This window comes from Ambystoma mexicanum, chromosome 2p, assembly GCF_040938575.1.
Source record: "Ambystoma mexicanum isolate Mex_15411 chromosome 2p, UKY_AmexF1_1, whole genome shotgun sequence".
Lineage (NCBI taxonomy): Eukaryota > Metazoa > Chordata > Amphibia > Caudata > Ambystomatidae > Ambystoma > Ambystoma mexicanum.
Window position 1 is genome coordinate 630,521,170 of NC_090923.1, and position 25,492 is coordinate 630,546,661.

General features: G+C 46.1%; 1 protein-coding gene across 1 annotated transcript in view; it reads right to left on the reverse strand.

The window, feature by feature from the left end:
- Window positions 1-25,492, reverse strand: part of UBA7 (ubiquitin like modifier activating enzyme 7) — a 1,701,784-nt gene that overhangs the window by 1,443,150 nt on the left and 233,142 nt on the right. Inside the window, exons 8-10 of the mRNA XM_069644160.1 lie at window positions 19,256-19,353; window positions 9,723-9,869; window positions 8,733-8,909 (exon numbers count right to left, since the gene is read on the reverse strand). Coding sequence (XP_069500261.1) covers window positions 8,733-8,909; window positions 9,723-9,869; window positions 19,256-19,353 — 422 coding nt within the window. The remainder of the gene's footprint in view (window positions 1-8,732; window positions 8,910-9,722; window positions 9,870-19,255; window positions 19,354-25,492) is intronic.

Here is a 25,492-nt window from a genome sequence, read left to right on the forward strand (position 1 = left end):
AGTCCTCTCGGCCGGTGACAAAGGCGACGGGAAGAAAACAGGTAACACCAAGGGCTCATTGAGGTGGAAGTCCGACGGCACCTTGGGCATAAAAGAGGGGTGCGTCCTCAGCACCACCCTCGTGTCGTGAAAAGTCAAGTATGGAGGCTTGCAGGATAGGGCCTGGATCTCTCCCACACGCTGTGCCGAGGTGATGGCCACAAGAAACGCAGTCTTCCACGACAGGAATTTCAACGGTGCCAAATGCAGGGGCTCGAATGGTGCCCCCATGAGCCTGGTCAATACCATGTTGAGTTCCCACGCCGGGGCAGGGGCCTTCACCGGCGGGAACGATCAGAACAGTCCCTTCATAAATTCTTTCACCAGGCGATGGGACCACAAGGACGCCCGTCCTGTGGTTCTGGTGTATCGGGAGATCGCAGCCAGATGTATCTTGATGGAGGCGTGAGCCAGTCCAACCTTGGCCAGCGACAGTAGGTACGGCAGCACTTGAGGGGCTGTAATCCACAGAGGGTTAATCTTCTGTACACGGCACCAGACAGAGAACCTCTTCCACTTATGTCCGTAGCACTTGAGAGTTGAGGACGCCCTGGCTTTTGCAAGGACTTCTCTGCAGTCAGCCGGGATATCATACCCTCCAAACTCTAGTGCTGCAGGAGCCAGGCCTGCAAGTTCAGCGACTCTGGGTCGTGATGAAATATGGCGCCCTGTTCTCTGGAGAGAAGATCCGTGTCTGTCGGTAGCTTGACTGGTGGGGACACTGACAAGTCCAGAAGGTCCGGGAACCAGATCTGCCTCGGCCACGCCGGTGCGACTAGGATCATCCTGCACCGGGACCTCTTGAGCTGGTTGACGAGTCGGAGCAGCAACGGCAACGGAGGGCACGCATATAGGAACAGGCCGTCCCAGGGTAACGAGAAAGCATTGCCCATGCTCCTCGGCTGGGGAAACCTGCTGGCGAACCTCTGGCACTTGGAGTTCGTCGCCATCGCGAACAGGTCGATCTGCGGTTTTCCCCATCGTCGGAAGAGTCGATCCACTTGATCCTGACGTAGTTCCCACTCGTGGCACGAGCGCAGCTCCCTGCTGAGTGAGTCGGCAATGGTGTTCTTTATCCCTGCCAGATGAAAAGGCACCAGAAACATCCCTTGGGCGACGGCCCAATGCCACAGATCCTGGGCTTCCTTGGAGAGGGCTGGGGATCTGGTTCCTCCCTGCTTCCGGATGTAGAACATCGTGGTGGTGTTGTCGGTGAAGATTCTCACCACCTTGCCCTTGAGGGACAGGAGAAAGGACCTGAGGGCCCAGAACACTGCACGGAGCTCTAGGATGTTGATGTGGAGCGTCTTCTCCTCCGGGAGCCAAAGGCCTCTCGTGTGAAGTTCTCCGGTGTGCGCTCCCCACCCTTCCAGGGAGGCATCCGTCATCACCGTTATCTGGTGGGATGGGGTCTGAAAGTCTGTGCCCGCTGTCAGATGAGTGCGGGTGCCACACCACCGGATCGCTCGTCGGAAGGTCTCGTCGAGCGGGATCCTGTCCTCGAAGCTGCCCGTCGCTTGGATCCAGCGAGGAACTCTTGCAGAGGGCGCATCCGAAGCCTGCACAGGCACACGAGATATATGCAGGAGGACATCATTCCGTGGAGGGACTTGATGGACCTCACCCTGGCCACGTCTGTGGCCAGAAGATGCTGCACCTTGCCCAGAAAGGCCTTTGTCCTTTCCTCCGACGGCGAGGCCAGATGCGCCACTGTGTCGAGCTTGGCTCCCAGAAACAGTGCGACTGGCGATGGGACCAGGTGGGATTTGGGAAAGTTGATGGAGAATCCCAGGTCCGTGAGCAGCTGGACGGTCTTTGCTGTGTGATCCACGGCAGGCTCCCTTGTCCTTGCTCGGATGAGCCAGTCGTCCAGGTAGGGGTAGACGTGGAGCCCCTGCAGGCGCAGGCGCAGCCGCGCCACCACCGGTGCGAGGCACTTGGTGAACACCCTGGGTGCCGACTTCAATCCGAACGGGAGGGCCTTGAACTGGTAGTGCCGTCATTGGACCACGAACCTGAGGAACTTTCGGTGTCCTTTCAGAATGGGGATGTGGAAGTACGCATCCTCCATATCCAATGACAACAGGAGTTTGTGTGGGCCAGTTTTGCGGAGCACTGTGAAGCTAATAGCTTTTGCCAATGTTATGAGCCCAACGTTCTTTAAAAAGAATGGAGGATAGCACAGGGGCAACGTGCTGGTCTTGGAAGCAAAACCACGCAGATCAATAGAGGTTTGAATCCTGGATCTGCGCTTAGAAACCGAATTCAGGTATGGTATTCGGTGCGTTATAAAAAAAACTATTAAATTAAAATGCACCATTTATCACAAATTGTTGCAAACATGCATCCCCAAAACGTATTTGTTTGAAACTTTAAAAATACAAATGTCGCAATCACAAATGTGGGGAAATATTTTATGGAACCTGCGCCAATGCTTTTCTATTACAGACTGACACTTCAAGCTTCAAGAGTGAGAGTGGAAAATGAAAAAACAAGAGAGAGAGAAAAAGAGAGAGAGAGAGAGAGAGAGAGAGAGAGAGAGAGAGAGAGAGAGAGAGAGAGAGAGAGACTGAGAGAGGCACACACTTGGGCTTTTAAAATTCCTTATTAAATGCTGATGCACAACTCAAAGAGTATGAAAAATGTGTAAAGTTACAATTTAAAAATCAACCTTTCAACTTCCTCAAGGTAACAAAGAGCACTATACCCACACAGGCACCATTTCTGAACAAATATTTGAAGTTTACCATACATGGCATAAAAATGATAACCAATTTAAACCCTAGAAACAATCAATCAAAACAAACAAATGCCTGGAAAATTAAGAACCTCTAATTGAAATCATACTGTGTACCGAAAATAAAAACGTCATTCGAGAAAGGTACATGTAGACCAAAAAAGGTTTAGACCTGAGTCCAGAATGTGCTGCAATCTAGCAGAGTTGTAAATAAATGGACACATATTCAAGGACCCCGTAGAAAGGACAAGCAACATATACATTGGAATGTTTAGGAATTTAACGTACTCCATGAAGACTGAAGTGAGTCATTTATAGACAAATGCTGCTGGCACATATTATCAATCAAATCCTTTAAAGCATTAACATGACCAACTCTGATTGAAGAGGTGGGGGGATTTGATTTTGGGAGGGGGCGAGCAGGTGCAAATGTTGGCCACCTGCGCTCAACCAATATGCAACTGCTCATAGGCAATAATTGGGGGTGCAGTTGGAGGAAGCAAATTATTCCACCCTTGGCTGAGCTGGTGGACACAGCGCCGCCCTCCACCAGGTGATAGCCTCTCCGAGGCTTGTTTCAAAATCTTTGCTTGTCTTGGGCTACTTTCTTTTCTTTGTTTGTTCTAACGGCCCGTGTGCCATGGTCCCTGTTCCCCTTCCCTCCGCTTTCCCTCCTCCCGCCCGCCTCCCTGCATGCCCATCCCCCCCTCCTGATTGGTCTATCGTGCCTTATCCCCGGCCTCCCCAGGGCAGCCCCTGCCCGGCAGCCCCCTCACGGTTAAGGCCCCACTAGGCAAAGGGCGGCTCCCTTAGGCGGCTCCTGGTTGTGTCTGCAGGTGTCCGCAGGGGACGCCTGTTGCCTGTTGTTTCCCCCTGCCCATTGGTCCAGGCCACTCTTCCTTCTTGCTCCCCCTGCTGATTCCCCCCTTCTAGGTTCTGTCCTCCTGTCTATTCATTGCATCATTTCAATTCAAAATATGCACTGTCTCAATATTTAAAAATTGCTTGTGAAACCTAGGCCTTTTTTCCCCCTTTCCAGGATTCTCAAACTTAGGTGTGTCCGCCTTGTATAATATGCACTGTCTCAGTATTTAAAATTGCTTGTGAAACCTAGGCCTTTTTCCCCCTTTCCAGGATTCTCAAACTTAGGTGTGTCCGCCTTGTATAATATGCACTGTCTCAGTATTTAAAATTGCTTGTGAAACCTAGGCCTTTTTTCCCCCTTTCCAGGATTCTCAAACTTAGTTGTGTCCGCCTTGTATAATATGCACTGTCTCAGTATTTAAAATTGCTTGTGAAACCTAGGCCTTTTTCCCCCTTTCCAGGATTCTCAAACTTAGGTGTGTCCGCCTTGTATAATATGCACTGTCTCAGTATTTAAAATTGCTTGTGAAACCTAGGCATTTTTTCCCCCTTTCCAGGATTCTAATTTAGGTGTGTCCGCCTTGTATAATATGCACTGTTTCAGTATTTAAAATTGCTTGTGAAACCTAGGCCTTTTTCCCCCTTTCCAGGATTCTCAAACTTAGGTGTGTCCGCCTTGTATAATATGCACTGTCTCAGTATTTAAAATTGCTTGTGAAACCTAGGCCTTTTTCCCCCTTTCCAGGATTCTCAAACTCAGGTGTGTCCGCCTTGTATAATATGCACTGTCTCAGTATTTAAAATTGCTTGTGAAACCTAGGCCTTTTTCCCCCTTTCCAGGATTCTCAAACTTAGGTGTGTCCGCCTTGTATAATATGCACTGTCTCAGTATTTAAAATTGCTTGTGAAACCTAGGCCTTTTTCCCCCTTTCCAGGATTCTCAAACTTAGGTGTGTCCGCCTTGTATAATATGCACTGTCTCAGTATTTAAAATTGCTTGTGAAACCTAGGCCTTTTTTTCCCCTTTCCAGGTATTCTCACACATAACTGTCCTTGTGTTAACTCTAAGCCTGTGTGTCTTCATCGTGTCCTATTACGCAACCTGCCTACCACCCGCTCCATAATCTGCCTATTCTCTGCTACTGTCCTCCTCCTGTACCTCTACCTGTCTCCTCTCTCACCTACTCTATGGTGTTCTCTATCTCTCCCATCTTCTGCAACTGCTTCTCCATTGACTATCCTGCTCTCCTCACTAAATCTGGTAGGAAAAAGTTTAAAAAGGACATCCTGGTCTCCAACCCAGGCCTCCCTATCGTGGACACCTATACCAGTGCCTCCTCTAAGGAAACTCTCACTGACATCCTCTTTTTCGTGCCTTCACCTGACCTATGGACCCTTCATATGGTCTCTGTTCTCTCTCCTTTCTCCTCTTCTCCCATTAATGGTGGGACCCGCTGGGACGTCCTCTTGGCCTCCTTCCACTCCTCTAAGGCCATCATTAATGTCTACGCTAATGGGACCGTCTTGGTCCAAGGCCCTCAGGCCAACCTTCTCCTCTTTGATAGACGTTTCCCGCGCCTCATCAACTTCCTTTCCTCTCCTTCTATCCCCCCTCCTCTGTCCTCGGCTACCTTGCCTCTACCCTCCCTCACTGCCCCCTCCCGTGCTCCTTCTTCTCCTCCGCAGGGCGTACCTCTGATCTGTACCCCTCCCCGGTTGTCCTTCAAAGATGGCAACCTTCTCCACATTGCCACTCTTAACTCTCGCTCTGCCGTCAAACATTCCTCTGATATCTGCCGCCTTCTTGAGGAACTGGACCTTGACGTACTCGGTCTCACTGAGACATGGTTCACGGCCAGCTCTGTCACCAGCTTTGACACACTCCTACCCGACGGCTACAAGATCCTCTCCGTGCCCAGGCCCAACCGTGCTGGGGGGGTGTGGCCCTTATCTTCCCTGAGTGGATTCCTGCCACTGCTATTCCTACGCAGACATACTCCTCTTTTGAATGTCTTGTCTGCCGACTCTCCCTCTCTCCTAGCCATTCCCTTACCGTGGCTACTATCTATCGGCCACCTGGTCAATTTTCCTCCTTCCTCTCCGAGTGGGCGGACCTCTCCTCCTCACTCCTGTCCTCAACCACTCAACTCCTCTTTCTTGGAGACTTCAACATCCACCTGGATGCATCCTGTCCCCCCTCTAGACTCTTTCGTGACCTCTGCGACTCTCTCTCGCTCTCTATTCTCCCGTCTGGGCCAACCCATTCTGCTGGGCACACTCTCGATGCCCTGATCTCTTCTGACCTTCCCCTCTCTGTCCCTCTCTCCACTCCTCTCTCCTGGAGTGATCACTTTCTCCTCTCCTCCCACCTCACCCTCCCTACCCCACAGGCAAAGCCACCCTCATCACTGCCATCTTCCTTCTCGGTCATTCGACCCATGAAGCGTGTGTCAGTTGAGGCTTTCGCTGCCACCTTCTCGCCCCCTCTTCCCCCGTCGGCTGACTTCCACCCTGACACAACCCTCTCCACTCTCTACTCTGCTATATCTGTTACTCTTGATACCCTTGCCCCTGCCATGAGAATCTGCCTGAAGCCCAAAGCCAAATGTAACTCCTGGTATGACTCAGATTTAGTCACCGTTAAACGCTTGTGCAGGGTGGCAGAGAGGAAATGGCGCGCTTCATGTTCATCCTCTGACAAACTGGCCTGTCGCCTGCTCCAAAGGCAATACAGGCTCTCCGTTCTCACCAAGAAGAGAGCCCTTATCCAAGCCCGCATCACTGTGGCATCTAACAATTCGGCTGAACTCTTTAAAATCTGCAAGGAGCTGGCCAACTCTGCTGCAGTCTCTACCTCTCCTGTCCCCTCCCAGGCCCTCTGTGCGGCACTGGCCTCGAACTTCATTTCTAAAACTCAGGACATCCTGTCCTCACTCTCCTCCCATCACCTCCCCCCTCTATTCCCTGCCCATCCTCTGGCCCTTCTGCAGCCACCCCTCCTCTCTCCTTCTCTGCCTTTCCCCTTTTTTCCACTGATGAGGTTTTGAGACAAGTCTGATCTATGAAAGTCTTGTCAGCACAGGTCCACGCCTGCTCCTCCAAAACTATTAAGGACCACATCGACTCCTTGGCTCCTGCCCTTGCTGACTTCTGCAATCACTCCTTCGCCTCTGGAGTCTTCCCATCCCCTCTCAAGCACTCCCTTGTGCATCCCCTTCTTAAGAAACCCTCTTCCGACCCGTCATGCCCAGCTAACTATCGCCCTATCTCTATCACTCCTTTCCTGGGCAAGCTCCTGAAGAAACTTGCCATCTCCCAGCTTAATCTCCATGCTGAATCTGTTGGTAGCCTTCACGACCATCAGTCTGGCTTCAGAGCTGCCAGAGGCACGGAAAATGCTCTCCTGAACATCCGTGAGGACCTGCTCTCAAACCTTGACTCTAATATTCCATGTGTTCTCATTTTACTTGACCTCTCTTCTGCCTTTGATACTGTCAACCATACCATCCTGCTCAACCATCTCTGTGATAACCTGGGTATCACTGGTCTGGCTCTGGCTTGGCTGACCTCTTTCCTCTCTAATCGACCCTCCCAGGTCCAACTGGGGTCTTTCCTGTCTGATATCTTTTTCTCTACCTGTGGTGTCCCCCAGGGTTCTAACCTCTCCCCCTGGCTGTTTAACCAGTATCTGGCACTTCTCGCCCACCGCATCGCTGCTCTCTGCCCCAACTTTCAGTGCTATGCGGATGATACCCAGCTCATTTTCAGGCTACCCTCGGCCTCCTCTTCTCCTTCCCTCATCTCTGACTGTCTCTCTGCTATCCAGGAATGGTGTGCCGCCAACGACCTCTGCCTTAATGCCAGTAAGACTGAGATTCTACTCATCGGCACACCCACTCCCTCCTTCCCTTCAGCTCTCTGGCCGGCCTCTCTTGGCCCTCCTCCTGTTCCTACCTGCAAGGCAAAAAACCTCGGGGTCATCTTCGACTCCACACTCTCCTTCTCTCCTCACATTTCTGACGTTTCTAAGAAGTCACACTACCAGCTGCACCTCCTCAGAGGTATCCTTCCTTTCCTCTCCTTCCCCCAGAAGCTCACTGTCTCCAGAGCCCTGGTTCTCTCGAAGCTGGACTACTGTAACAGCCTCTATCTAAATCTGCCTGCCCCTACTCTCCGCCCTCTGCAACTTATCCAGAACAGGACTGCGAGACTTGTCCTTGGCCTCAAGCCCAGGGACCGTATCTCTCCAGGACTGAAAGCGCTACACTGGCTCCCTGTGGCTGCGAGGATTAAGTTCAAAACCCTCTGCATTGTCCACAAGGCCTTCTGGGGCCTGGGGCCAAAATACCTTCAACTCTCCCTTCCTAAATATCTTCCTTCTCGAGCACTTTGCTCTTCCACCTCCAACTCCCTCAGGGTCAGCCGCTTCTCCAAGCAACGAGTTGGGGGGAGATCTCTCTCCGCCGCAGGGGCCTCCCTCTGGAACAGCCTTCCTGCCTCCCTGAAACTTGAGGAGAACCATCTCCGGATCCGGAAGCACCTCAAAACCTTCCTCTTTGCTTCTGCTTTCTCTCCCCCTCCCCCCTGCTAAACCACTGATACTGTACTGAATCAGCAACTGGGCCACTCACTAACCCTGGTCCTTGGCCCAGCCACTTTCCCCTGCACTGCCTTCCTTGCTACCCCTGCACTGCGGGACTGTCTCTGTATCCCTACAGCGCCCCCCCCAGCACTTGTTCTGCACTTATCTTGCACTTGCCACTAGCTGGCCCTCTTTTATTACTAACCCTGTATTGCACTTTCCTCTCTCCCTTCCCTCTTGCACTTTTCCCGTCCCCCCCACCCATGCACTTGCGCGGTCTGAATGACACCTGGCCTAGTAGGATCGCTGTCTGTCTCCCCTTGTTCCCCCCTCCCTGCCTCGTCGCGCCTTGAAACACTTGTGTATAGGCGCGTTACAAATGCCATATCATATCATATCATATCATGGGGATCAAGCAGAATACAAGTCGATCACTTTCTGGTCGAAAAAAGGCACACAACCCTAATTCAGAACTTGGATGGTGAAATTAACATGAGTACTGGTCCTCACCTTCATGACCTCCTGAGCCGCCACTCCTCCCAGAAAAGCATTGATGGGGTTCAGGTCTCCGGCACTCACGTAGGAGAATGTCCGCACCAGGTTCTCATCCAGCGGGTCCTGGTGGACATCTTCAGGGGCATTCTCATTGATGATTCGGGTTAGCTCTAGAAGCCTCTCTGCATCTGCCTGAGAAGATCGTGAGCAAGTGGATGCAATATGTTGTGAACTTAGATGCCCTGAGTGATGAATCATTCATATCCAAGGATGAAGTCTAGCAAAACCTAGCAATGGTGGGTACACAGAAATTGCCTCAATGTATCAAATGAGATAATTAGTTTGTTTATTGGGGATATTTGATCAGACAAACAGACTGAGGATGTGCAGCAATCCTAGACAAGAACAGAAAAGCCGGGTACATTTTTCCAAAATCACAAAGTTAGCATTGTGGCCCACAGAGAATTCCAAATTTAAAACTGTGATACATTAAAAGAGATATGTTACAAATGAAATCATCAAGTAAACTAAATAATTTCATGTGGCGGTCTATCAGCAAGCCAGATTATCAATGGTTTACCACCACAATCTCTAATATGCAGAAATTATCTTAGGCACCAACCTCAAGGGTAACAATTGAGCAGGGGGGTAGTTAAAGAATGCCAGAATGTTTGGTGGAAAATCCACAATAAGAAAGAATATTGAAGAATCACCAATGCCCAGTCTCTACTGAAGACCAATGGAGAGTGTCAGCAGACACAATCTGAGCAACCAGCATATTGAGGCATTCTAAAGTTAATATCTGGGAAATTAGCAAATCAGGGATTTACACTATCTAGTTACTGGCGGGAATAGAAGTGCTGTAAAAACACAGCTGCCAATAAACTACATGGAAAGCTTTTAGGAAGCGCATCACAGCACATTTTCCTCTCCAATGCTCTTCTCTAGCATCCCAAGACATTCTCTCACTAGAACAATCTGAGAAGGAAACAGGGTGAGCCTTACCTTTGCCCTTGGACGAGGCAAGCGCCCAGTTTCTTCTATAAATTGGTGAAGTGCTTGAAAAGCCAGGTGTAGGGTCCCGAAACGCCCCAATTTTGAATAGTCAGATGTCTGAATCTCTGGCCTGTTCAGTGATGTACTCAGGGGTTCCTGGTAAACCGGGAGAGAAGCAGAAACTCACGTGTGAAGTTGGATCACTAGCATGCACCTTCTTGAAAATGGCTATACAAAATATTGAGTATCTTCTGTGCCATGTTAAGGATATAAAACAAATGATTTCTCTGCAGAAAGAGCAACAATTAGAAGGATCGTGCTGTAAGAGATATCCAAGGACCGGGTGCCCATTTTACTGCACCTCTCACATCTACTCGTTGAGCCATCCAGGCCACTTACTTCCTCCACTGCTTCTGTTTACATTAAATGTGACCCATCAATGACAAATAAATGGATAAACAATACAGCCTGTGCATATCGGAGACAAAATTGCAAATTTCTGAAAAGAACAGATGTATCTCTTACAACAAGTGACTACTCTGCATGACATCATTCTGGGATCTAGGTTTGAAATGTCACCACCATTGTGTCACTACACTACTCTTGTGGACAGAAAAGCCTACTATGCTGTGGTTTGTTGAGAGACAGAGGCCGCGCTTGGGAGCCTTCATGTTTTGCTCCCTGTGAAGTACCTGCTCTGTATCAGAGAATGACTGGATTCTGCTGACTGAGCTGTACATGTTCTGTATGAGGGAATTAAGCTGGCTATTGCATTGTCCTTGAGTTACTTGTGCCCTTTCACTCACTCCTCCACTTTCTCTTTGTTATCCTTTCATTTCATGTCAAGTCTCTGGAGCTCCTGTTCTTGGTGGGCGTAATGTAAATGAAAGGCGCAAAAGCCTTGAGTAGGGCTTCAACACCTTTCATTTAAGTCACATCCCATTTCCAAGCTTTTGTATGGCAAAGAGGAGGGGCGGAACTCAACTTGCGTTTCTGCCACCTCCTTCCTCTCTGCCACACATATGCTCCAGCAGTTGTGCCGGCATGGATTTTGATGCCACCGCAGATGCTGGAGATCCCTATGTGGTCCATCGCAGGCGGACCCCATAGGTATCAATTGTACACGCTCCCACGCGTACAATTACTATTAAACCCTTCCCTACATGCTCGCATGTCAGGGAGGGTGCGCAGGGTAAGCAGTGTTCCCAGCTGAAATTAAACCCTCTCTGACAAGTGGTTTCATTTCAATTGTGAGCGCCACTTGCCAAATCGAGCATGGCAATCGGCACTCACCAAGAAAAGTAAACGCTGCCTGGCATGCCAGCATGCTGGGCAGTGTTTACTCACTTTGCACTGCTGAGGGCAAATGTGGAGTGTAAAAGACAGCGTACACGCTTGTACGCCGCCTTTTGGCCTTTACATTTGCACCCCACAGTGCAAATGGCGAAATGTTGGCTGCAGGCAGCAGCTTACGTTACAGTGTAAACGTACGGCTCCCCACCATCAAATTATAATTTTGGGCAACATGAACATTTCTGTGTTCCATTATCTGTCCTAGTGACAGCATCCCCGTCTCTCAGTTCCGAGGCTAATCTCTGAGCCACCATGTCAGTCCATCTTGGACTCTGTCTCCCACCTTTGTCGCTGTGACAAGTGTTTGACTCTATGAGCCATCCCTCTGCCTCAACTTAACCTCTTTCTTCATATGCTCCTAACCATCCGCAGCTTCTCTGCCCTGCCCCCTGCCCCCTCCTCCGTTTGCTCTGAGTGCCGTTGCCCTGAAGGAGGTCTACATTATCCTTCTCTCCCTGCGCAGTGGAGCACTGGGTGCTAAACACAAAGCCTTGGGGGGCTGAATGCTGCCCTGAAGCTTCCTGGATGGCATGATACATAGGAAACGAACAGTGACAGGACAGTTCCAAGCAGCCCACCTGAAACACGGCTGTTTTCTATAGCACAGAAACATTCAATGTCTGTTTAATAGCAGATCATTCACAGTCAGAATTCTTCTTTGTGGTAAAATGACAGCTTGGTAGAGTCCTAGGAAAGAATCACTTTAATAATTTCAGGAGCTGTGGATATTGTTTCAACTTGGTTCCTACTTATGGGAATTGCCAACCTTTTCTAGTTGTTTTTCCCACCGCGTTGCCTGGTTTTTTCCTTCATGTCATCTACTGTATTTCGGGAGTGAGGAAAGTCCCTAACTTCCTTGTGGATCAGTAGTTTTTGATGACTTTCCTCTACACGTCTACCTTTCAGGTCCCCAACATAAGGCACGCAAATCACTGCCATTTGTAAAGCTTTTGAAGCCATCCTCATTGTTGGGAGGGATTTGCAGAACCACCCATGTTGGAGGGTTCTATGAGGCCAACCTAGGCGAGGAGCATAGCCTTCTCACACATCATCCTACCACACGCTCTCAAAGTAGCATAGGTTGGTCCATGGCTATCAAGTAATAATGTCCCCATACGTAAAGTTCCCATACATAATGTCGCACGGAAAAGCCATTGGCGACATTATGTATGGGGGCAGGTTGCGGGGATGTCCCCTGCTCCCTTTGTAATTAAAAAAAAATAAAAAATAAAAAAATCAGGGGATGAGGGGGTATCCCCCCCACATGATCAATGTAATAATGTCTCTGCAAAAAAACGCCGACTTCTTTGTCAGGAGACATTTTTGCGGGGACATTATTACATGGAACCGGCCTAGGCAGGCAGACCCAAGATATATGGGTCTGGTGTGTAAGTTATAGGCAGCCGTCATATAGGTTTCCACACAGAAGTATCCACTTCTGTGGAAATGTTTTACTTACAAGTATACTGTGCACTACAAAACACTTACATATACAAAGTCTCAAAGTGAGATTACACAACGCCTTACAGTACAACCAGTAAAATGCAATGCAATGAAGCAATGCAAAAACTGTAACAAGTGAGAAAGAAAATAGAAAAAAAACATCATACACACTGCCTTATACTTACAAGGCAGAGACTTACTATAAGCAATCCTTCCGTATCATGTTAGTATTTCCAGAGTATCAAGGTTTCAAGGTGCAGATAAGTACCTGAAAGGGGGGTATGAAGTGTCAGAGACCGTTTAGGCAGCGGTTCCGAACACTGGTTCTTAGATGGTTCTAGCACACTTGCAGCAGGTCAGACCAGATACCATAGGACAACAGCCGCAATGACTCTCACACAAAAGATGGCCCCCCCCAGGACACAGCAGATGATGAGTGGGTGCAAAGAAACTCCAGTCCAGGGTCAGCAGGCACAGTTCATTGCAGAGGCAAAGAACAGGTACCAGGTGTTTTGCTTGGCCACGTGGTGGGGAACCTCAGACTTACCTTTCCTCAGCCCCAGAGAAAACCAGTTATTGGACTCAGACAGGAAAAAAATCACACTTAGAGCAAAAGGTATAGGAAAAATGTAAATGGCTCGTTATGGACCATTTATTCACCTCTTACATATATACACATCCCACAGACATATATAGTAGATTATACATAGACATAAAGAGAAATCATCACCGTTATCATAGTTGCAGAAGACACCTTCATCCCAGCCACCAGCAACACTGCTTAGTCCCAGAGCAGGTAGGCAGAGAGATTAACTCGTGTTAACGGGATCTGGAGCGGAGCGTCCTCCCTCTCAGAGAGACTGCATCACCCAGGGATCAAAATTCTAACTCTCTTCCACAGAGGAAAAACCTCTTCTCTTTATGGGGAAAATCCCCACCCTTCTCAGTTATGACTGCCCTCTGCCGAAGAGCAAATCACAAGTAGAAGGGGCAAAGAGTGGAAAAAACCAGCTAGAAGTGGAAAAACCTAGCTTCCCTCTCCTTGCATTAATTCCCAGGACCCCTTATCACTGCACCTGCAGAGCGCTCCTACTCCCTCTGTGGCTCATCCTTCAGCAGACAATACAATAACTATTCTCCACAGTAAGTCCACTCAGCAACAATATTTACGTGACCTTGCCTTCGCTGCCGAGATGCATGTTTACTTGACTGAGCCCATGAAAGACATCGGCTTTCATTGCGGTGATGGGAGGTGAATGTCCAAGATGGCTGTGCACCGGCACCATGTTGTTTTAGCTCACCTTTTCGCATAAGCATTACACCAGGCAGACCTCTATTCATGCAGAAGAGAAGCGGATGCAGGCAACGATGAACCTGTAGCAGAGGTCAAGGACCTGAAGGGTCCAAAACTCCATCTCAGGATGGTGACTGTTGCAGCTGAGAGATCTGATCAATAGGTGGTCAGCTTGCAGAAGGACCCCGAGGCACTTTCAAAGTCCATTGATCACAGAAGGCCAACGCAGGACTCAGGGCATATTGATCCCACCAGCCCAAGGGAGGAAGACACCAGTGAGCGCCCTTCCTAGTCAAGGGAAAGACTGCAGAGTTTCACCGGTGGATGGCTTGAGCAATGCTAGTTCTCTTCAACAGGAGTCCTCCGGATCTTCTGTGTAGTATTCACGTCTTCGGGCTCTTCGCACCAGTGGGAAACCATCAGAATGGGCCCAGGGCTCCTCTTTGTATCCAAATCCAGGCAGGGTAAATTGCCTCAGCCCAGCAATGGAAAAAGACGTGTACAATTCAAACAAGTAAGGGCTGTCAACTCATGAACAGCTACTTAGTCCACATCTTCCCACCAACAGACGTCCCCGTGAAGATGGGTGGATTGGAGCCATATGGCTCAATCCTAGATGCACGTAGTTCCGTCACACATAGCACTTTGCCCGGGAGTCCCGGCTGGATCCCGTGACAGTACATGCCTTTATATGGCAGCTTCCGATCTGAGAGGCCAGAATGGTGACCAAAAAGCAAGATGGCCAAAGGATTTGACTTAAACCACACAGAGGAGCCATTTTGATTATAAGGTACTCAAAATGGCATTATGCAATAAAAAAACATTGTGCATGGTAGAGCACTCGAAAGAGATGTTAAACAGGGTTCACTGCCACCAGCCTGTATTTGACACATCTGAAAGGCATACACAATGTTGCCACACAAAAAAAGAAACAGGGACAAAAAGTACCCTTCTAGTACTTAAGGTGGTGTGTGTTACAAAACTAAATCACAGGAAAGAATAAATTGGAGAGACAGTCTCTCTGTATTGGTAGGCTTTGAGAATCACTAAAATAAATGAGTTGAGCCGGTAAGTCTTTACTTACCTCAAAAGGCCGCTAGGATTCCAGGACATAAGCACACATGCTGAGGGTCGCAGTGAGAAAGTTGCAAGAAAGACAAGGTGTTGTGCAAAACTGATGGTGCGCGTAGATCCAAGAGAAAGTGGCATCTGTGTGGGTGTGTTTTCCAGGCAGATAGTGGTGCATACAGTAGAGGGACCCAGCTTCTGTTTCCAGGAGAAGACTGCATAGAATATTGGAGAATCTTATTTCTTTTCTCAAAAATCTTCGAGAAATCAGTTCCTGCTTGCATAGCTCATTCCGGACAGGATTAGCCATGGCTTTGCAGAAACAATTCTTTCTTTCCACTATTTCCAAAACCACAAATAAGATTGCTGTTCTCGTTTTATACATTCAAGGTAAATTCTATGGAGTTTTGGAAATTTTGGAAGTGAGTAGGCAGTCTTTCAACCCGAATGAGTTCAGTTTTCACTTTTTAGTAGAACTAAATATTCATCCATATTGGTGCTACACACACAGACACACACAAACCTCCTCAGAGGTGACTAGGGCTTGCCTCAGAGAGCGAGTTGCCATAAGTAAATGTGAATTAGCAAATTGCGGGCCTCATTTTAAGTTTAGTGGTATTTTGACAGTAAATCTGCTGAAATACCATCAAATGAATTTACTGTTACCACCACTATGTCCAGGTAAAAACAAAGAGGTGATGGCTGGAAGGTTTAGAATTAATCTTAACCACTGGCAACGCTCTGGGCAACCCTCCAGACCACCGTTCTTCGCCTGCCAAGCCATTACAGAAGGGAAAGACCATATGCAAATCAAGCTTGGCCCCACCCCAAAAGGGGCAGTCCAGCCCGAACTGCTAGGCCACATCCCTTCTGCACGAGACCACAAGCATCCCCAAACATGTTTCGCCCTTGTTGGGGCTCATCAGTGAGGAGTAGCTTGGGTCTCTAGGCCCTGCAGGCACGGGACCCACATCTGAGCATACCCGTCCCACTCGGGGTGACATAGTAAAAACAAAGAGGTGATGGCTGGAAGGTTTAGAATTAATCTTAACCACTGGCAACGCTCTGGGCAACCCTCCAGACCACCGTTCTTCGCCTGCCACCACTATGTCCTGCGGAATTACCAACGGATTACAAGTGGGGGTAGGAAATTTTAGTCCCCATTTACTAGAGTCCATAGAACGCCATGGGGATTTCGGCGGAATTTCCAGCCATGGTAATTCTGCCGATTGGCAATTCTTTGGCTGTAAGGTGGAGGAATTACCTCCAGCCTTCTGCTGGAGGTTTTTCCTCCCCCTTACCTCCAAACCTGTAGCTCGACGGTGTGGTAATGCAGCGTTAACACAGTGGTAACTGTTACCACAACATTACCACTGTTTTGAACACACAGCCAAACTCATAATGAGGCCAATTTGTCTGGTATTCAAGCCTATACCCATACTCAAAAACTCTGGGAAGTGAATTGCGAAAGTTGAATGCAGAGAGCCTTACTGAGTGGTCACCAGAATCTATGAATGGATTCAGCACTGATGGGTGTCTGGCTTCATCCCCATCCCAACTTCCTATAAAAGTGGACGTTCTTCCCCTTACCTTATAATACCTTGAGACGAGCTCCAAAGTACAGAGAATGACAGCAATCCGAAGGCAATCGTGAGGAGGCCCTGTCTGAACCTGTCTGAACCTGCAGCCTAAGGTGACCCCTCCCGAGGGTGAACCTCTGCCTCAGTATTGAGTGTGCTGAGGGAGACCAAGCATGTTGTTCTCATGCACTGATCTCGTGAACCCCTGTCCTCAAGACCTCTTGCAGTAGCCCTGGACCCAAGGTAAAGACTGGTAAAGACTAATCTGCACAGAAAACCTACAACTTGCACATCTGGGGATCGAGTGCATCTCTTACTAGAAATGTCACCAGGGATACTGTCTACATTTTCACCTCCACTGAACCAAGCAGCTGCAGCACACTCCAGTTTCAGCAGCTTTTCCCTTCCTCTGTAAACTCGGATTCTTCAGTGACTTGAGCAATATCATGCCAGATCGAAGGCCTTCATCTGCTGCTCCAGATCCACTGCTGAAAGCATAGCACACTGGAACTACCACTACTTACTGCCCCAACTTCTCCAGGACCCGAATGTTGAATGATCACAGTCAAAAACTGCCTCAGATGCTTGACAGCAACTTGGCTCATCAACAAAAAGGCACCTGAGTGGACCAATACCTTATCTTTAACATTTGCTCTATACATATGATTGTAGACAGGGTAATGAACAAACCTTTGCCTCTATCAGCCAATCCAAATTCAATCTACCCCTCCATTTGCTACAAGAGACTAACCTGCAGTTGAGCAAATACAGGTCCTGCAGTACAACTTGGGCAACCTATGAAAATAATCTATTTCTGGTTGACCTTAGATCGTGCTGTTCTCTGTACCCTAGGACTAAAGACAGCGTCCATCAAAGTCGTATCCAGTGAAAATCTCACCATGTAAAAGGTCGCCAGGGGTGATATTTACTCAGATTTGCACATTGATTACAATCAAGCACTTTCCCCAAATACTCTAGGCCTGGAGTTTAAAATAGTAAATACCACCAAATCTAGAACACATGGGGAATATATATAATGGTCTGCTTCTTGCGTTATTCTATGTAATGCTGTGAAACTCTGTATTCATATGTACTCATTTCCCATCTTTAGAAACCGCTATTCAAACACAGCAACCCCAAGATGAGCTTAGAAAGCCTGTTTGCCTATTTTTGATAAGATCATGCCTGCTCCAAACCATTGGATTCCTACACCCAGTTTAAAAAAGTAAAATCTAACAATATGCAATGTTATGGAAGCCACAAGGTTGCGGCACCCCAAAACCTGTAGCCACTTGGGTTGGTATGGGTTCTAACAGTAACAAAGTCCCCAGGGTTTCAGTTGTTCTTTTTTGCCCGCTGAAGGATAATGTCTCCTACACGCCTGAGTGCATTGCTGGTGAATGCAACAAAAGCGAATCTCGTATTAAGAGTACAGTGACCAGAGAGGACCATAAGAACTATGTGATGAGAATTCACTGAGCTTGGAAACAAAAACTCAAACACAGGGCAAGAAGGGTTTGGTGCTTTTAAAAAGAAGGTCATTATGAGAGAAAAACAGCATTATTCACGGTCTGCTAAACTGTCTGCCCCCTTTAATCTTGCTTTGTGTGCTTACAAATGCTTGAAACCACTTTGTGTCAGGGCCCCGTCTGCAGCATTACCGCCTCCTACAGTGGGAAGCCCAAAGCGATTATTTAATGACTGCATTGTTCTGTGCTTCCACAAGTGACACCTGGCTAGGTGTTTAGCAGTAGCAATGCAATGTTACCTTGCGTATGACATTTTGAGAGGCAATAGCAATGTTGTATACCTCCACAAGTGAGACCTGGTGGTGTTATTTATGAAAAACAATGTGGTGTCCTTCCACATGCAACCGCTGAAGTTGTCGTGTAGTAGCACCTATGCAGTGGGTATCCAGCACGCAACATCTGGAGTGGTTATTTGGTTCTCCTTCTAGGAGTATGACCTGTTATTTAGTGCCAGCCATGTGGTGTACTAGCACCAATGCAGTGGGGATCCATATAGGGGTGACATCAGTTGTCCATCCACAGGTGACATTTGTCATGGGTATTTAGCAATAACAATGCAGTGTCACTCTAGAGAAGGCGTCTGGAGTTGTCATTTAGCAAGAGCAATGTGATGTCCACCTACAGGTGAGATTTGGGGTGGTCAGGTAGTGACAGCAATGTGGTGTATTCATACTCTTTTTGTGCCTTCTACATGCAACTCCTGTCATCGTTGAGCAGTAGCAAAGTGGTTCCCCTCCATGGTTGAGCCCGCAATAGTTATTTAGTGAGAGCAATGTGATATCCTCCTGCCGGTGACATCTGGAATGGGTATTAAGCAGCATTAATATTGTAACCTGCTACAGATGAGATGGTGAAATGTGAAATTGCTAATTAGAAATGGAAACATTTGAGATCTTGAGTCACTGTTGCATGATTATGTCCGGACCTGGAGTGGTTCTCCATTCAGGGCAATGTGGGAACCTCTTAGAGGGAATGTCTCATATAAACCACTTTATTATTTCATAACAGTCCCTGCATAGATATGTTAACCATGCCACTCTTGATAAGTAAAGGACACATCTAGTCAATGCTGAAAGAAATCATGTGCTCTTCTGAGAATTGGAAAGCACCAAACAATGACTAACACCAGTTAAATGTTTTACTTGGCAGAGTCTACAAAGCACTTCAGCAGCAACGGCCCAGGCAGAAGACTTGAGCCCGAGTCAAACTTTGGTTTATACAAGTACATACTTGCTCAGTTACCCCTCAGACGTTATGAATAAATGAAATACTTACAAAGGAAACAGGGCTGGGCATTTTCACCTCTGTCACAAGGCCTCCTTTGGTGTACTCCGAGAAGGAGGAAGTGTCCACAATCTCAAACGAGTAACGTCCTATAGAGAGAAGGTGGGTAGAGGGAAAAGACAGGGAGATAGAGGAAGTGATAATAAAACACATTAACAGAGATTAACAAACAATTAAGGAAAAACACAAATCGAAAAAGGGAAAAGCAGCTAAAAAAGGAGAGTGGAAGAGGGATTCAATGTAGATGTGAAGGGGAGACAGATAAGGGATTGGAAGGAAGAAAGTGTAAGGGGTGAAATCCAGTGCATGGAACCAAAGGAATGGGGCAACAGGACAAGAGATGCAGGAGAAGGGAGTGGTTTTATACATTATGAGGGATGGATGCAGAGGCCCAGGTGAAGAAGAGCAGTAGGATATAAGTCCAGGCAAAAAACGAATATAAGAATATAAGAGAAAAGGTCAAGGAGACATATCACAGGAGGGAGGGAAGATGGTGGCAGATATAAGTGAAGAATTGCACTTTCAGAAATATGAGTAATGCAATCGAAACATTAAAACAATAAGGTGTACGTCTTGAGAGATTATCAAAAAAGGAAATCAATACATTTTGGGAGTTAACGGCTTTAAAGCAGTACATTGAACAGGAGAAAATCCCTAGGGGTGTAAGAATCTTAATCTTTCCCAACTTTGAGAACTCAGAAGATTCTGATTTACCTGAGAAGTGGGAAACAAATGTCACTCAGAGCTCCAGAGTCATGATGGAGCTATTAATCGAGCATGCCACTAGGGAGCATAAGAGTAGTAACATCAATTGAGAATTTAAAAACAAAAATAGAACAGATGAAGGCAGCACCAATGACTATAGAAAAAAAATACTAAACAATTTACAGGATTTTGAACATACACCAGGACGAGGTCAGACTGAGAAAATCTAGGAAATTCTTTAGGGACGATAGGGACTATTGTGACGATAGAGTGTATAACTTCCAAGAAAAGTATGATGAAGACCTTACAACAAGATTGAGTGAAGGCACACCACAATCATCACCACGGAGTTCGGATATAGAGAGTGAACCCGACAGCGGGGTGACAGGTTCAGATGAGACTAGCAGGACCAACAAGAAAAATATTTTTTTTAGAGCAAATAAAGGGAATAGGAAAAGGCAACTTCAAAATCCAAACCAAGTACTTCAGGTTTCAGGATCCACCAGTCACAAATACCACAACCATCCAAGAACAAGGAGAAGTACCAGAGTAAGGGGAAGAGGTGGAGAAGGTAGAAGGCACAGACCCCTGGAGAAGGATCACCAGATCATTGTAACAGAAGGAACAGGGACCAAGACGGTGAATAACCTAGTGTTGAACCTATCCAAAAAAGAATGATCTGAGCTGTCGATATTAAATAAAGGGATGTCATTTGCCCGTATGGCAACCAACAATTGGACTGAGATTGATCTTTTCAAGTTTGTGAGGAAATTGAAATGTAATTTTTTTTTTCTCATTCAAAAACATTTAGAGAACCACCTACAGAAGGCGTACGAGTTGACAGTGATATGACAGTCCAATACATTGTTGACACCAGACTATTAATGTCATTAGATACACAGGATGATGTAGAAGAAATGGATATTCTGAGCAAATTGAACATCAATCCCAAATGTTTCACACAAAGCAAACTTAAGAGACAAGTCTAAATTTAGCCCTCTCTTAGGACCAGAGAATGTCATCTATCTTTTTCAAAAGGCAGATATGCATCACATGATAAGTAGCCACAAGAGAGGGAGGAGAGGTGTCAACCTAACACACAGCGAGAGGAAAGCATTAGAAACATTAAGCAAAGATGAAACCATCGTTGTCAAACAGGCTGACAAGGGTGGAAATATCGTAGTCATGGACAGACAAGATTACATCAACGTGGTTCAGACCCATCTGCAGGAACGAGTTTGCTATGAACGGCTAATGACCAATCCGATCAAGGAAATTAATGCTCAAGCAATGGAATTGGTTGGTAAATGGGAACGCACAGAGCACTTCACTGACAATGAAAAGGCATTTCTAACAACAACATTTCTTAGGCTACGCACTATTTATTTTTTGCCAAAGGTCCACAAACAGTTTGAGAATGTACCTGAAGGGAGACCCATAGTTAGCAGCATGGGGTAGGATACTGAAAAATTCTCTAGGTATATGGACACAATTTTACAGCCAGAAGTTGTTAAAATACCATCCTATCTGTGTGATACCATACACCTCTTATACATTTTATAAACATTTGAATGGAGTGATGAGTATAGATTGGTAACGTTAGATGTAAAGTCATTATATAAGTCAATTAGGCACAACTTAGCTCTGGAAACCATAGACAATGTCTTTGGAAAGAGATCTGTGTCTTATTTGTTTCACCTCATGATGTTAAAGGAAATGCTGAACTTCACCATGACGAACAATGTATTTATCTTCGACAATAATTTCTATAGCCAGTACAATTGGGTGACCATGGGAGAAAACTATGCCCCTTCCCTGCCCAAACTTTTCAAGGGGTAGTATGAGGAAAAATGTGTTCTAAATGACAATCACTACACGGATCAAGTTATGGGTAAGAAACATTGATGATGTAATTTCTGGTCTGGCAGGGGAATGTTGATGTATTAAACCAATTTGTTGAATACCTGAACAATACCACCTTTGGAATCATGTTCACTTGCAAGAATGACTGCACTGAAATAGATTTCTCGGATGTGCATTTGTATGTAAGCGAACATATAATCATGACTAGGACATTTAGAAAACCCACTGAGGCAAATTCAATATCTGCCACAAGTTGCCACAAGGCAAGTGTGATCAAAAACATACACACAGGGGAATGTATTAGAGCTCATAGGAATTGCACCACTACCAGTGACTATCACACAGAAAGTGAAGACATTTTGAGATGATTCTTGCAGAGAGGATACAAGGCAGAAGTTGTGGATAATGCCAGGAAGAATGGATTGTTGTCACAAAGAAGAGACCTATTGAAACACAAACGCAGAGAGGAAACAACAAAAGAGAGTGTAAGATTGATCCCACAGTACTCCACCGAAGGTCACCTGTTGTACAGAATTGTTAAAAAGCATTGGCAAATTCTAACCCTAGATGAAGATTTGCATGAGTACATCCAAGAGGGTCCACAATTTGTTTATAACAGAGCGCCAACCTTGAAAACATCACTAAGTCCCTCGTTTCTGAACCGGTAACAGTACAGAGAATTGGCTGAATAGAAACCTCAAAGTTTCTACAAATGTGGGACATGTACCATGTGCAAATTTGCCAAAGAGACTGAAACAATCCATATCAATGTAGAAAACCCATGCATCATTAGCGAATTAATCAACTGTACATCCAACTTTATAGTTTATGGACTCATTTGCATTTGTGGACTAAAATACATTGGAAGCACCATCCGGGAACTCCGGGTGACAATTACAGAATAGTTGAGTAACTTGCGACATGATGAAGTGAGGTTTTCATTCTCGGTTCATGAGCTGTAGTATCATCAGATGGGGAACAAGGAAGATATACGGTTTGTGGGTTTGAAACATGTCCGATGTGGATTAAGAGGGGGCAATAGTGAGAAGAGCCTCTGACAAGCGGAGGCAAGAATTATCTGGGAGTACTGCACCATCCAAAAGGGTCTCAATTCTGACCATGAAATTGGTGTTTTTCTCTGATTGCTCTTGACAAATGGGGTGGTGCACAGCCAAATGTACACTGGTGCACAAAATGTGAAATTTGCATTGGTGGGTATAACAGCGATATGAAAGGCCACCAAGTTAATTATTGAAAGAACGGTGTGAAAATACAAAATGATCAGTAACTGTATATAGTGCCAATCCAGTTCCACATCCTCCTAACTAGGTAAACTGGTTCTTAGCTGGCAACAATGGGGAAATTTGCATTTCTAGGCTAATAAGCCTGTTTAACCAGCGTGGCCCCATTTTCTTTCCCCTTTCCCTCCCCAATCCCCTTCCCTTGTTGCTTTCCCTCTCCCCTACCACTTTTTGTTTTATCGTCATCATGATGTAGTGATTGAATCTTGCAATAATGGTCATGCCTATGTTGTGACTTCTTTTGATATACCCTCAATTCTCCAAAAATTGATTTATATTGGGACTATTCAATGTGATGATTGCACATTCTGTGAAAATAACATTTGTGTATAATAACTAAATCATGATTCACTAGGTGTTAAGCCCTGATGAGGACCTCATGGAGGTCGAAACATGTGTTGGCTTTGTGTGTTAAATTAACATTAAAACCTTAAGACTTTTGAAGACTTTGTATGTTGAACAGGAATCCAATTCTTGAGAATTGTAGATCAAACATTCTTATCAGTTCACGTTTAGGACACTGTTTATGAATGTTGTAAATGGGTGATAAGGAGCACATGGAACATAGCTCACCAATGGAATTTTGTTATGTATGGCCTTGGGTTTAGGCCATGTGCTTTGGTCCATGCTTGCATCCTCGGACCAGTCTAACGGTTGAATCTAATTTGACCAGATAACATAGAAATAATAGGGTGGTAGCTTGACTAGATAGCAGCCCATTCCATTTGCATATAAATACAGTGAGACACAGGAGACACAGTGATAAAGAGCAGATGGAGCAAGCCAAATGAAGACATTTGAAATGGAGATGGAAGCAGAAGATGAGAGAAGGGAGTCAGTGGTGGACTAATAACCCTAAGCAATCCCTTCCTTGAAGACCTTGTTTGGGATCCTGATTCCTGCTAATCTGTTAATACTGCGGCCTCTAAAGGATTTGCTCTCCCTGAACATGAACAGAGACCAAACATCAGTACATGAGGCCTTTCCTTAGCCTACATGCACTTCGCCATACATTCACTTTGACACTGATGCATACCTTCACTTCTCCTGGCATTCACTTTGTCATTACAGGGGGACACCCCATTTGTCCCCTTCTTTCCTACCCCATATTACCCCCCCCGCCACAATCCCTTGGCCCCAAACCCTAACCTTAATCTAACCTTAACCAAATCCATGGCCACTGTTACGCTGTAAAGATGCAGACAAAGTAAAGGCATGAGGAAGCAAAGGCATGGCAAAGTAAGTGTCCGGTCAAGTGAATGTAAGCGAGGTAAGTGCAGATAAAGTTTTCTGGGCAACATAAAGGGGGGATACTACCACTTGGGTGGTTCCTTGAATGCCTACATAATTGGTTTTCATCCAGCATTCCAACTCATGATCCAGTTTCCCAACCCAAGGATCACCTAGTTTGGTGGAAATCGGGCCCTAGCTCCCTCCAGTCTCCCATTATAAAGTTGCCTAGATCCATCACCACCTCACCATCAAAAATACATAACTAAGGGCTATTTTATTTTATTTAGTCACAAGCTCCACTCCCAGTAAAGTTTTTAAACCATGAGCCGCAAACAGTTAATTGTGCAAATTTCTGTGTCCAGATAAGGAGGTGGAACTGGCCCTTTATCATTTTAATTATTGTTTGTGTTTATACAGTTCTTTTAGCCAAAGTGCTGTACAAAGAACTACAACACAAAATAAAGGTATAGTTCAAACTCAGCATTCTTAAAATAGTTACAATATAAAACAAATAACAAAACAAAATAGCATTAATGAATAATTGGAAGAGGGTGATCAAAAGATAATTGACAATGAACGACTCAAGCCAGAGGTCCCGAGACGTAGCGACTGAGTTGATGGAAAGTGAGGCAAATAAGATAAAGACAGCGACAACACAATTTCCACAGCAGCCTCTCCTGTCCATTCTGGGAACCCAGTCACTACTCATTTTCATAGGCCTGTCACATCTTGTCCGATGCTATTTCTTGTACTTTCGAATTTCAAGTATCTTTTTTCCCTAAAGGTGTGTAATTTTTCATGGAATCGTTTGAAAAACATGTTTTTCTATGTTCGTTTTTTAATGTGTCTTTATTATGTTTTTCAATGTTTTAAATAAATATGCAATATAATCAACCAAAATAAAGCACATAATGAACACAAACCTCTCAGGAAATATATGATTCCACGGTTTTAGAAGGAATACACGTCCTTCAAATCAATACATATTTTTGCCATGATCATTTATTTCCAGATGGAGGTTTGGGAGATGATTGTTCGGATCCTAAAACTTGCAGCAATTTACAATTTGTTTAGATAAAGTCATCTGAGCACAGCCATGATCTTTCCCCAATCGGTGAAAAGAGCT